The sequence below is a fragment of the Castor canadensis genome, chromosome 9 (genome assembly GCF_047511655.1).
Source record: "Castor canadensis chromosome 9, mCasCan1.hap1v2, whole genome shotgun sequence".
Classification (NCBI taxonomy): Eukaryota; Metazoa; Chordata; class Mammalia; order Rodentia; family Castoridae; genus Castor; species Castor canadensis.
This window is the reverse complement of record NC_133394.1, coordinates 84,266,605-84,280,052: the sequence shown is the minus strand read 5'-3', so window position 1 is coordinate 84,280,052 and position 13,448 is coordinate 84,266,605. Positions and strand designations below refer to the sequence as shown.

The 13,448-nt window shown below is 41.2% G+C and overlaps 1 protein-coding gene across 9 annotated transcripts in view; it reads right to left on the bottom strand.

Annotated features, from left to right (window-relative positions):
• Wdfy3 (WD repeat and FYVE domain containing 3) overlaps positions 1-13,448 on the bottom strand; it is a 268,012-nt gene that overhangs the window by 15,298 nt on the left and 239,266 nt on the right. For all 9 annotated transcript variants that reach the window (XM_074041845.1, XM_074041849.1, XM_074041846.1 and 6 more), the window contains 8 exons: positions 13,098-13,189; positions 12,711-12,923; positions 10,283-10,430; positions 8,500-8,654; positions 7,406-7,564; positions 5,216-5,395; positions 2,280-2,462; positions 1,136-1,232 (listed from right to left, as the gene is read on the bottom strand). In XM_074041845.1, the coding sequence (XP_073897946.1) occupies positions 1,136-1,232; positions 2,280-2,462; positions 5,216-5,395; positions 7,406-7,564; positions 8,500-8,654; positions 10,283-10,430; positions 12,711-12,923; positions 13,098-13,189 (1,227 nt within the window). The remainder of the gene's footprint in view (positions 1-1,135; positions 1,233-2,279; positions 2,463-5,215; positions 5,396-7,405; positions 7,565-8,499; positions 8,655-10,282; positions 10,431-12,710; positions 12,924-13,097; positions 13,190-13,448) is intronic.

Here is a 13,448-nt window from a genome sequence, read left to right as displayed (position 1 = left end):
AAGAAGAGATTTGTGAATTTAAGGCCAGCCAAACAAAGCTAGCAAGATCCTGTCTCAAAAACAAACCACAGAGACTGGAGATGTGGCTCAAGTGGTAGAGTATTTATTCATCTCATCTTTCACTGTTATTTACTTACAGGCTTTATTAAAGGGAAAGTGACCTAATTCTCATTGAACTCCTTAGTACAATGCTTGGCATATAGCAGATACCCCCAAATACTGAGCTGAAGTGAATTTTTGAGTTTCTGTCCTCCCAAACACCTAAATGACCTTTCTGATGGTCCTGCAACTGACTATGTAGAAATGTACACGTATTAACATACTACAAGCATTAGAATATGCTGCTCATGTGATCATTTCCTTTTTCTGGCATGGAAAATAAAGACTGCTTTCGCAGTTTACAGAGAGAAGCACTTTGTGTCTTTTGATAATAAATCTTTTCCCTGAGGAACTCCCTCATATCATCAAAAATACTCTGTGTACAAAAACTGATCATACACACAATCTGATCAAACTTAAACCCTGGTTCTTTCCAGGAAGTCTCTTCTACCAACTTCTGTCCAAGAAGGGCAGCTTCTTCAGAGATCAGCAACACAGAGCAGAACTTGGCAGTTTTATGTTACTGCTGCTACTCATTCTGTATAGAAATCACCTTGCTCTTTATTTCACTGGGAACATTTTAAGCTCTTTCAGAAATAACAGGTCACCAGGCTTCAGCATGAATTAATGCTCCACGTAAGCAGGTGTGGGGTGGGGATTGTGGGCAGACAGACATGGAACTGAGGTCTACAGCTGCCTTACCTCTACAATACTAAGCTCTACAGATCTGCTTTCTACTTTCAGAGCTGAGGCCCGAACTTTGGCACTTCAGGAAGCTAGGCTTATATTTTTAGCATGGAATGTGGAAATGGACAAGAAGACTCTGCTACACCAAAAGCTCCCACTGAACTAGAGGAAGACTGGCATGTCTGCCCAAAGGAATTACACAACAGGTAGCGATCATGCTTCTGTGAACAATGCCCAACATCAGGCTCCTGTCTATGTAGTTTGGCATAAGTTTAGATCACAGCAACCAAACAACTTAGAAAGAGACTGAGTTGTATTCTGTTGTTTTAGAATGTATAAAATAAAATACCTATTTGTGCTTCTGGACAGTCTTCCTGCATTTCTAGGACTTCAACAGGCTCCGGAGCTGGTGTTTCAGGAACTTGCAAAAATTCCATTCTCCAAAACTGCATTTCAATAAGTATGAAAATAAAAACCAGTTAAGAAACACATTACTGGGTGAATGAGTTCTCAGGGTGAAACAGGTAATTTCTACGCCTGAGTATAAGCAGAGTCCCCCTGCACTTGACAAACATGGCATGGCTATCTCAGGTTGGAGGGAAAGAACTGTGGTCAAGCAAGTTTAAAAACATGGTTCAACTATGTCAGTAAACTTGTCTCCTACAAAAACCTGTGAGTCTTGTATACATGAATATACACTTGATCTACCAAAAGACATCCAGCTAGCAGGTCTCCAACCATCTCTTGCCGGGGAGTTTTCCTATAATGTCTCACAGACTTAGTGACTGGAACACAACTCTTGAGAAAGCAGACCAGGGTGTGCGTGGATGCACACTGGCTGTCTGACGTACAGGGTGTGATGATGTAGTGGGCTGACAGCCCCTCTGTGACTGTAACTACTAAGAAGGGTGGTGATCGGCTGCCCTCTGCTTTGACCAAGAGCATAATTAAAGAAAACAGGCACAAAGAAAATTGCCAGAGAGAGGAAAAAGTCAAACAATTGAACAGACTACTAAGGCAAATAATCTGTTGATTCTCTTTTCTTCAGAGGCTCAATACATAGAAAGCTAAGACAAAGATAAATGGCATCTAAACTCCGGGGGATCGAGGGAGACCAAGCCTGAGAGTGGTCTGAGGCCCTTGCACATGTTTTCTAGCTCTGTGATTCTTCAGGGAAGAGACCATCCCTGCTTCTTGTTTTCACTGTGAATCCATCTGATAGTCTAAAAACCCAGTAATGAACCAGCTCGCACTGTTACTACTGCCAGCACGGCATAGGGATCGTAATTAAGTGACCACCTGTGTTAAGCTGCCAAGCGGTTAGTAGCACTAACAGCTCTACTTAGAGGGAAGACAGAGGCCAAGTTCCCATGTCTGAAAATATGATGACCAAAGCTTGTGTAAGTTGGAACTTTGCTAAACAACATTGTAAACTGTTCAGCTTCGTAAGTTTCAAATAAACTATCCTAATGAGTTTTCCCAAGTTTGCTTACCCGAACCACTCCATCCGAGTGTCCCGTCACTATGACATTCTGTGTATCCCATTCATTCATCTCTGACACGCAGCAACAGACAATCTGCTGGCTCCCACCTGTGAATGTGTTTACACTCACAATAGGGTTCCCGTTAATGCTCCACACATGTATGTAAGTGCCAGCGCAGGACACAATGTCTCCCTGAGAAGATAAAGAAAGACTTCATTCCCTTCCGATCACAGACCAGTGTCAGAAGCAAACCGAATCCTCAGTCTAACTCTCAACCAAATCTCTCAGTCCTTGAACTTAAGCGGCTCCATGATTTCTGAGGTAACCTGGAATTGAGTGCTTAGGGACTTAAAAAAAATATATCCAGAAGAAAGGCTTAAGAATTCAAATCTAAGAGTTAGGAAATATAACTCAGAGGTAGAGCATTTGCCTAACATACACAAGTCCCTAGGTTTAAAAAACAAACAGAAGAATTCAAAGTTGAGTGGATGCTCTGCCAGGGGGGTCACAAATGGAGACAAGAGGCTGGTTATGACCCAGAACACTGCTAAGTGAGGTTCTCAATTCACCAAAAGGCTGTATGACATCTGAGATGGTGGCAAACCACTCTTCTTCATTAGAGGCAGGAATCCACCTCCACTGATCTTTATATAATGAGACCAACCACCAAGACCACTGAATGGAAGAGAAAAATTTGAGTTCAGATACATTGTTTCTCTCTTTAAGAAACGAAAAGATGAAATCTATGTAACACTGTAATATCCTATTTTCAAGTTTGTAATCATGCCAGTGGTGGGAGAATGAAGAAACAAAGAAACCTAGTAGATGGGTCACTCCTAATAACCCTAAAACTCTCTGAGCTGACTTGATCTTATGAAGTCAGCTTTTACTAATGCTGCTTTAGAGGATGAAAGTGAGGTACGGGGTACCTAAGCAACTTGCCTAACTTCAGAGTGGAGATTTGAAGCCAGCTCTCTGTAGCCCCAAAGCTTATAAACCATGCTGTGTTGCCTTTCTCATCCCCAAGGCAGCCTAGTTGTCCCAGTGTTGGGTACTGATTTTACTAAAGCCATGGTGAAGTTCTGTATTGTCAAAAGACAGACGAGAACCTATGGAAATTTGAAGATGGTCATCAAAAGCAGGGGGTGCCACAGGCTGAACTGCTGCACCATGTAAGGAAGAAGGACGGGGGAGGTAAGGTGAGGGGTGATTGGTGGACTGAGCCACACTGTCTCTGAGGGCCTGGCTATTGCTCCTTCCTCTCCCCTGTAGCTCTTCTACTAGAATGGCAAGAACTAAACCAAAACCCCAACACAAGTAACACTTCGCAAGCATTGTTTGAACGTTGGTATTGGTCACTAAACAGTCTCTAACTGCCTGTCAGCAGGTGAGTTTTAATTAGTGGCCTACATCTATGCAAGACATCTGAGGCAGCCACTCTGCTCTGTACTGGGCAAGAATTCCTTCAATTACTCCAGGGGGATGCAGTTATAGCAAATCCTGTAGCTATGAGTGCTAAGCTGGAAGTCCTTTAAAAGGCAGCTTCAAGGAGAAGGCTTCAGTTCCAAGTATAAACTGAAGTAAAGCTGGCTGGGTATTAGCTGGAGGTAAATAACAGAAGAAATGTTTTCATGAGTTAACTAAGACATTACAAAAACATCTTGATAAGAAAAATCCCAATTCTGTAATGTTTGCAGTAACTACTACAATCCTGTGCCCATATGATTATTCAAATGACTCACTGTAAATAAAACTCTATTTAAGAGCAACCCCAAAACAAAAGTGCTATAAATTATGGAATTAAACATTTGACTCAGAGCAACAAGGATGGGTCAGAACAGTTCTGTTGCACCCACATTTTTGTAAAACTCTTTGGGTGCAGACATTTGAGGGCCAACCCCATAGTGTTGCTCTGAAAATATCCTACCTTTCAAATACACTAAGAACGAAATTTGACTTTTACCCTTGCCTGTCCCCCACTTGTTCCCAACTCTGAGTACTCCTGTTCTTATCAATTACATACTCTTAGGGCTATTTGCTAAAACCAAATTCTTTCCTTTCTCCTTTTGTTTTAGTGGCAACAAGATATTTGACTAAAGAATAGTACTTGGTATTGCTTGGTAGATATCAAAGACATGGCAGTTCTTTTAAAAGGAAAGCTAAGAAGCTCGCTTGATAACAGGACTAGAAGTACTGCGTTATGAAGGACAGCCCACAGCAGGATAAGGGTAAGGTAGGAATGGATATGTGTAGCTAAGAAGCAGTGAGACTGGGGTGGGTTCATGTGGATTTCCAGGGCTGAGCTGCAGATGAGGGCTGCACCTACACGCTAATGTAATGACATGTTCCTTGGAACATGTCTTTGTAAACCAACCCTGGGCTTCCTCTTTTATCATCCTATCTTAGCAAAGATCCCCCTTCTTGTCCACCTCAGAGGGACTTGGTTTAAGTGGGGATCTCATAGGCCAGTGCATTCATTTTATCCTGGTTCATTTTATTTATTTGTATATAAAATATTTATTTTTGAAAAAATCTAGTATCTTTTGACAACTTTGGGATGCTTTAAAAATTACTTGACAATTTTTCTCTTTTTGGGTACCCAAATCTGACTTCTCACTTTATATAAGAAGTAAATAATTTGAATATATTTATTTAAAAATTTCAACAAAATCCTAACGTTCAACAAATCCCACAAATTCCTTACTTTCAGAAAAGCATATTCTAGAATGTTTTATTTTAACCAAACCTTGCTCTTTTTAAATGATGCAGTAGTGAATGGATATTAAGACAAAACTGCTCTCTGTGTTATACATTTTGTCATCCATTTGCTTTTCAAAAACCATACAAATCAAGTACAATGTAGTGACTTTTATAGGATGAGTGCCTAAGTTTGGCCAGAACAAACTGTTTTCCTAAACAGAAACCAGTGGCAATTTACTACTTACTGTTAACTCATTGATACAAAGAGCAGAAACTGGAGCTCGATGGCCTCGGAGCTGGGTTAGAAATGACAGCTTGTTCAAATCCCAAATGATGCAGGTTCGGTCGCGGGATCCACTGACGATGATGTGATAGGCCAGCGAAGCAGTGGCACAGGTGACAGTATCTGTGTGACCAAGTAAGGCCTACAAATGAGAATAGCAACAAGTGAGGTCAGCCACATGGTCAGGGTCCTTTAAGTGACTCCAGAAGCTCCTGATGATTCGTGGGGAGCTGGTGCCCTGAGTGGGGCATGGAGTTTTGTGTGTGTGTGTGTGTGTGTGTGTGTGTGTGTGTGTGTGTATGGGGGGTGGGTAGACTAAAACTCTGGAGGCTCTTCTCTCCATGTTTATGTAATTTGTTTCATACATGTTGGTCAGGCTCCACAAAGGAAGGGGGAAATGGCAGCTACAACCTCGCTTGGATTTCTTCATACTGTTTTATTTGTAGGCATGTACACGTGAAGAATTTATCTCTGCATCTATTCTTTTATGCAGCAAACTCCTGCTGAGTCTCTCTGAGGACCTACAATTGGATGATTTAAGAATGTACAAACTGTGCAATGATTACATGGTAGTCACAATAATAAAAATAAAAATATACAAGGGCTAAAATCCACATGGTTGCAGTATGTGGTCCAATAGAGGACACAGGGACAGGCAGTGTGGCCCTGAAGCGTCATCATGCTGCAGCCCTCTTCTTGGGAGGTGCATGAACAGCTCTGCCCAAGGAGGATTCCTTCAACTGGATTAAGGACTTTTCTACTTGACTGGAATATGAAGAGTATCAGGGCTCAGGGAAATGACAGTGTGTGAAAATAAGTAAGTATTTTGAAGACAAAGACCCAGATCATTGTTATAAGTTCCCAGGGGAACAGGTAGGTCCCCTGGCAGAATATGCTGGCTTAAATAATGAGTTGGCTTAGCATTTGGCCATACAGACTTCTATATGTTATACTCAGCAAACCTCAGAAGGCTGTTCTAAGCAAGAAGCTCATCTGATTGCCACAGCAGTTTCAAAGACCACTCTAAATAGAAAATATTTTTAAGAGGAAAGCAGATCAGCAAAATACACTGACAACCTTCTATCTGTTCAGGTTGAGACTTTGTGCCTTATATGGCTTACAGATCCCAGCAAGTCTATGAAGTCTCTGTATAGATGGTTGTTGGTAAAAGTATTACAAGGGGACTCAATTCTTTCCATGAATATTTAACACACTACTATTTGTTGAGTTTGGTTTTAAAATAGCATTGGAGTCAGAACTGAATTTAAATCCTACTTTTTTCAAAAGTGTGAGTTTGGGTAGGTCTCTTGTTCTAAGGTGTGTTGGTTTTTCCTCCCCACCCCCAGGTATAAAATGGGGCTACCAGCTAATTGTAGAATTGTGAGGATCATGGCTCTGTATTTGTAAAACATCACCATTTTTCAAATTTACAGAATAAAAACACTTAAATGTATTTTCCTTAAACATCTATGACAAATTCTCTCACAAATCAATACAAAGGATTCTTGCTTTAAGTAAAAACTAATAATAGAATCAGATACAGAAAAAGTGATAAAAAATACTTGTTAACTAAATCATCAAGGGTTCTACTGAATACATTCACGAGTTTAGCATGTCCTTAATAATTTGATGAATGTAGAACTAAGACTCAATGGACCAGCTCAATGGTAGTCATCCTGGAAGGAAATTAATATGAATCAATAAGAAATATAATTTGATTTTCAAAAAATCCAAAGTACATGTAATTTCTAAGAAATACTTGTTACTTAAATATATTAAAAATATTACCTAAGGACAATTTCCTTCAGATTTTAAAAAAGGACCAGCTTAGATTATTTTTAGAAATAGCATATTCTGATTTATTTATTTAAATTTTTTTTTAAACAAGCATTTCTGGAAAAGAACATACTTTGGGCCTACTGTGGTATTGCACGCCTGTAATCCCAGCTCTTGGGAGGCTGAGACAGCAGGATTGTGTCTTTGAGGCCAGAATGGGCTATGTATCAAGACCCTAAAACAACCTGAGGGGAGGTTTTGGTTTTGTCTGTTACGTTTGGGGTATCTCAGAATTAAGGGCACCTTTTCAAAGGTTTTCTGGAGTAGGCATTTGGGATGGAACAGGCCCGTATTCTCAGTTGCTCACATTCCTCACCTGCTTGAGCATGAGGGTCCTCGCCTTTTCCTTTGAGGTGCCCATCTCCCACACGCAAACCACGGTGCTTGTGCCGCCTGTAATGACCAGCTTGGGGTTGGGGCAGATTGCACAGAGAATCTGGCCCCACTCAGACAAACACTCGTAAACAATCACTGCCTACAAAACAAAATGGATGTGAGACACACGTGCCACCAAGTGCTCAGACATCTGCAGTACTAGGAGCAGAGCCAGGTGAAGGGGAACCTTCATGAAGGTACCTTCTGGCAAACTGGCTCATATTTTGGGCTGCTTTTGGCTCAGTGACATTTCTACTGAAACTCTGCCTGAACTACCCCAATGGCTTTCTGACTGCAGTGGCTGCTAGGAACCATAATAAAAAAGGATTTTGCTCATCATGAAGTCTCTGGCTCCTTCAGTTTGGGCAAATGATGTTCAAGTTCGTGATGCTATGTGAGATGCAGGGGATAATCCGGCAAAGGAGTAAGCTTGCTGTAGCTAGTGAAAACGTAAAAAGACAGCATGTTGCGGTTTAAGGAGAACATTAACTAAACAGAACCATATTACAATGCAATGCAACAAGCTGTCACAGTCTACCCAGCTTCCATTCTGAAGGGGACCATCACAGGGGCAAATGCGGGGTGCTAAGGGATCAGTGCACATTGCTTCTTGCGAGATACTTATGGGACTCAAAACACCCACAACTGCTTCTTGTGTGATGGGGTAATGAGTTTTCTGTCAGCTACTTAGAGTATTAAAACAGAGGTGGGCCAGATGGAGACTTGCAAAAGAAGCTATTTTTGTTGGTAGGAATGGTGAGCACCAGGGTGGCTAAGATTTCTTAGAGAAATTCTGTGAGTGGGAGGGGAATTGCCAGGCCCCATCACACAATGTTCCAAGAGAGGCCTGCTCTGCACAAGCAGACTTCTTTGTTAGCTTCCTTATCTTGATCTGACACATGAAGCTCTCCTTTTCTCTGGCCTCTGAATGAACAGAGGCCAAGTCTTTTGACTGGGTTCTTCCAACCATGTCAACCTGAATTTTCAGACCATGAAAGACTAAGACTAAATAAGTAGGAAGGAAACAATGCAAACCTTGTCTGATTCATAAGTTCCCAGTCTGCAGCTGAGGTCTGCATAGCCCCAAGCGAAAGTTTTGTTCCAGGTTGGTGGGATGAGAACCTTGTTCTGTTCTACCGCAAGGATGCCTTTATCTGTACACACTATTTGTCCCACAGGCTCTTTGAGTTCTATAAAGAAGTAAGTCATTACATTAGGAATGGACAGGGAAACTAACTTCATGGCCTAATGAGGGGTGGTAAGGTCATCTGAAACATCACAGAAATCAGCATTCTTGTACTTAATTAAGACCAAATGATCTCAGAAGTACAGCTTGGCTTTTGAGGCTCCTGTTAAGACCTGACAGGTGTTCTGGAGGGTTCCTTCAAGCTACCTGTTTCTTGACACTCAAGGCAATCAGGACTGTCTGTCTCTCTAGGACTGCACAGAGAAATCTGAGGTGTGCCTCAGAATGTCACAGGGACACATAGATTGTCAATCCATTGATATCTTCAGAATCCCAAACTATAGCCAGCCCTTAGAGTTCTTTTTTTTTTTTTTGTGGGACAGGGGTTTAAACACAGGAATTTGCATTTATTTGTTTTGGTTATTTTGGAGAGGGGGAAGTCTCACTAAATATCTGCCTGAGCTGGCCTTGAACCAAGATCCTCTCAGCCTTCCAAGTAGCTAGAATTATAGGCTTGAGCCACTGGCACCTGGTAGCCCTTAAACTTCCTGAAGGAAGGGCATGCCATTTCCCAAGAGGAAAATTCCTCTTCCACATCAGATTATGCCAACCCACTAGTTCTCCAAAACAGTCACTGGGCAGTGCCTGGAGCTAGCACAGAGTGAAGTCTGTGCAATGGGGCAAAATGGCAGAGTGCAGTCAATCAAGTTACCCAGACTGTAACACTTGAATTTTGTACAGTGACAACTTCAAGACTCTACAAAATAATTTTTCATTCAAACACAGAACTTCTACTTGAAAAAATTCTTTCAGATTACTCATTAAAACATGGGATAAAAGATAGATGTCATTTAGTTGGCATATCAAAAATATGGTCCCTTTACTGCTATTTCTGATAGGTTAATATGTACAAATAAAAAAATGAAAAATGAAGGCTGGGTGTGGTGGTTCATGTCTATCATCTCAGCTACTTGGGAGGTACACATCAAGAGGATTGTGCTTAAGTTAGCAAGACCCCATTTCAGCAAAAATGCTGGTTGTGGGGCAAGCATCTGTCATTCAAGCTACACAGAAGGCTTACAGAGGAGGACTGCAGTCAGAGGCTGGCCTGGGCAAAAGCTGAGTGAGACACACATGTCAATGAATAAGCTGGGTATCGTGGCATGTGCCTGTCATCCTAGCTATGTGTGGGGCATAAAAAGGAAGATCATGGTCCAGGCTGGCACAGGCAGAATGTGAAACCTATTTGAAAATAACTGTGGGCATGGTACAAGTATTAGAGTGCTTGCCTAGCAAGTGAAAGGCCCTGAGTTTGGATAAAAAAAGAAAAAAAAGATGACAGATTTTTTTTTTCTACATGTAAAGTTAAAATTATGATAAAATTTGGATGTTTTAGAGTTTTATTAACCTAACAGGAGGAAGAAACTTGTTGGTTTTTCCTGATGCAAAACCCTAAAAGCCAAAAAAGGAAAAAATTAAAGAGATTAACAAGTATTTAACTACTTAATACAAAACATATAGCATTTACTACAAATTACATTACTGCTGAAAAGCAATTTTTTATTGGTATACTAGGATTTTGAAATAGTCTCATTAAATTATGAGTTGAAAGTTTATTTCCCCTTATCTTACCTTTCACAGGTGTTAGAGAAGGCCTCAAGTTGTCCAGATGATGGAAAAAGATCTTGTCACTTGTGCATCCTGGTGGGACAGAGAGTCCCATGTTGTCGCCATTGAGTCGGCTCCTCACTCGCTTTGGTGGATGAGGTTTTTTAAATAACTGGTGTGAAAGAAAATGACACACTTTATATGGAAGGTAATATTTATTACGCTCTACCTTCAAAACAAACACTAGGTACCATGTTATTCCCATTTTACATTACAGGAAAGAAATTCAGAAAGGCTAGGAGGATTGCCAGAGAACTCACACCTCAAAAGTAGAAACAGCATTATGATACTGGTCTGGGTTGTCATCACGTTCTAGGATAAGCTGAATCAGCTTTGTGGAAGAAAATTAACTCAGACTACAGCTGTTTGACCATTATTTTCCACTGATGTTTAAAAGTTAACCAATCCTCTACAGTCCAGCTGGTGCCACTGAAGGCAGACAGACATTATAATTGGATTATTTCTGGCTTTTGCATAACCTTTCTTAATGATTTAACACCACCATTTTGGTGCCTTTTAGGTGCTTTTTTTTTTAACTTTGCAATGAAACTAAGAAAAAATATTTTGCATTTTTGCTCAGTATTTTCACATGATTAAAATATTATTTAAGATTATTTCATTTATAACAGGTCTTTAAAACAAGGCATATAGTAGTTTTGTTGGGAAAATAGTACATGAGGAAGATAGCTGAAAAAGCTTAGATGAAATGAGATCTAAGGTGAAAATAACAACACCATCACACTCTGTGAATGGGATATGCTGGGCTACCAAGAGAAAAATAGGAAAAATGCTTTGCATAGAGGAAGGCATGTACCTGAGACTCCCAAACCTTTATATGTTTTGTTCCCATTTTAGCTATTTGTATGGGGGCATCAGGTCAGAGTTCTGCTATCTTCTACAGATTGTGAAGTTGTAAAAAAGAAACTTATATCATAAACCATGCTCATGAATAAACATTTACTGATGAACTGTGCCAGGATGCAGGTATGTAAAGATAAATGGATACAGTGACTATAAAACTTAGATTTTCTAGAATGGTTCTACTTGAAAGTATTCTCTATGACCCAGTGGAATGTCCTAGAAATAGACTGGCATCCAGATTATGTTTCTCAGTCTGCTGGCCTCTTATACTCCAAAACAGCACAGACATCCTGCAGTGTGCCAGGGCTTGACTTGTTTGCTCATAATATTCATTTCCCGTGGGGCATTTCCCATGGGTCCTGCCCTTGTAACCCTCAGGAAAAAGGAAAAGTTAAACTAAAGATTTAAGTAAGATTCTCCCATTGTTAGCAGAGTTTATCAATAAGTATTTTGCTTTAAAAGTAAATGTGTTCCCTTTGTTGGGGGATTAGACTGCCTTGTGCACCATGCAGTACCAGCTGTCCTGCTGTCTATTATGGCTTTACTGCTTACAAAGACTTGCCATTGTTCTATGTGTTCCCAAATGTCAATGCTGGAAACCTCAAAACTGGCAAACCTACAAAAAGGGACTCCAGAAGAGACACGTGAAGCATGAACAGAGGAGATGGCTGAGGCCCAAAGTGTAGGGCCTCTAGCACTTGGCACAGGCAGATGGAGTGAGCAGCTGGGCGCTTTGTGCCTCTCCATACGGTGCTGCAGTCAGCCCTGGTGCTTCCTGCCCTCCTGCATACCCAGCACTGTGGGGAGGAGGGAGGAAGCCTGCACAGCACAGAGCCTGACATACAGAGCTATAGTGCTTGAGTACTCTCGGCCTCCCTCTCCATGTTTCAGGTGGTGGTGAAGTAGCGGCTGCCTATCACCCTCTTCAGACCTATGTTGATGATGTAACCCAAACTACCATGGTCCTTTCCCTGCCCTGCTACAATAGCTCCCCAAGCACTCTTCTGCCCCCCAACTCAGCTCCACTTCATATGCATGTGGGGAGTGGGGAGGAAGACAGGGAAGGGGGGGAGAAAGAGACAGAGAGAAAGGAGGAGGAGAAGGGGAGGAAGGGAAGGAGGAGGGGGGTGAAAAGAGAAGCCAGTATGAACTTTTCCAAGTTTAAAGATGACTGTGTCGCTTCCCTGTCTATGAGTACTAGCTTCCCTCTGGCATCCAGATAAAACCCCAAAACTCATCTATACATACTTTGTGGCTTTCAAGACCCCTCCCACTGGGTCTTGAGCAGGTATAGGAAACATATCCAGTCCCATTTGTGAGTGAAAACTGTCTTTAAATAACATAATTTCTAATTATCTGGTTTATGAAAGAGAAAAGAAAGCAAAAATCTAGAGAGCTATTGAATCTCATTGGTGATATCATGGGTGCTTTATTAACTTTGCCTAAACAATGATGCATGGTCATGTACCACCTAGAGACATATTATCAAACTTAAAAACTGAAGCTAATATTGAGAAAAGCACATTCGTACCTGTTTAGGGATTTGACCAAAGTTATTAATGAACCCGATGGTGGCTGTCTCCTTTAGTGGGTCATTAATATTGTAGATATCCACTTGACCCTCATAAAAAAGGTGATGGAAGACATTTACAGCTTCTACTGCAGCAGGGCCTTGCTGCTTATAGCCAAATATTAAGTCAATCCACTCATGCAGATGGGCACTCACGTAGTCACACTCCAAAGCCTGTGATTCCAAAACACAGGTTAAGTCACCAGCTGGCTTTTATTACTTACTCACAAAGCAAAAGAAACTTGGCTAGAGGTCATCAGGAACTAAAATAATCAAAAGTCATGAAGACCATCTTCACAACTTTCAGTACTGCTGAAACCAACTTGTACTGCAGAGGGCTCCCATTACCTCACGGTGGACTCTGATGAATTCTCGTGGGTCTCCTTTTGCCCAGGGTGGAAGGATAACATCTCCAAGCTTGGTGCCATTTTGTTTACAGCCTGTGCAATTGGATACATTAAAGAGAAAATGCAAGAGGGGATAAATGGCAATTTCACACTAAAGTGACAGAGAAAGTGTGTCTGATTTACTACCAGAACTATACTGTTTCATCACAGAAAGGTCCCTGACAAACCATTTACTTGGCATCTCTCCAAGACGGCTCCCTACAGCACTCCTCACATGTACCAAGTATCTCTCACTCTCAGATATCTTCAGCAAATGCTGAGTTATTTAAAGTCAAAGACATTGCTTATTTAT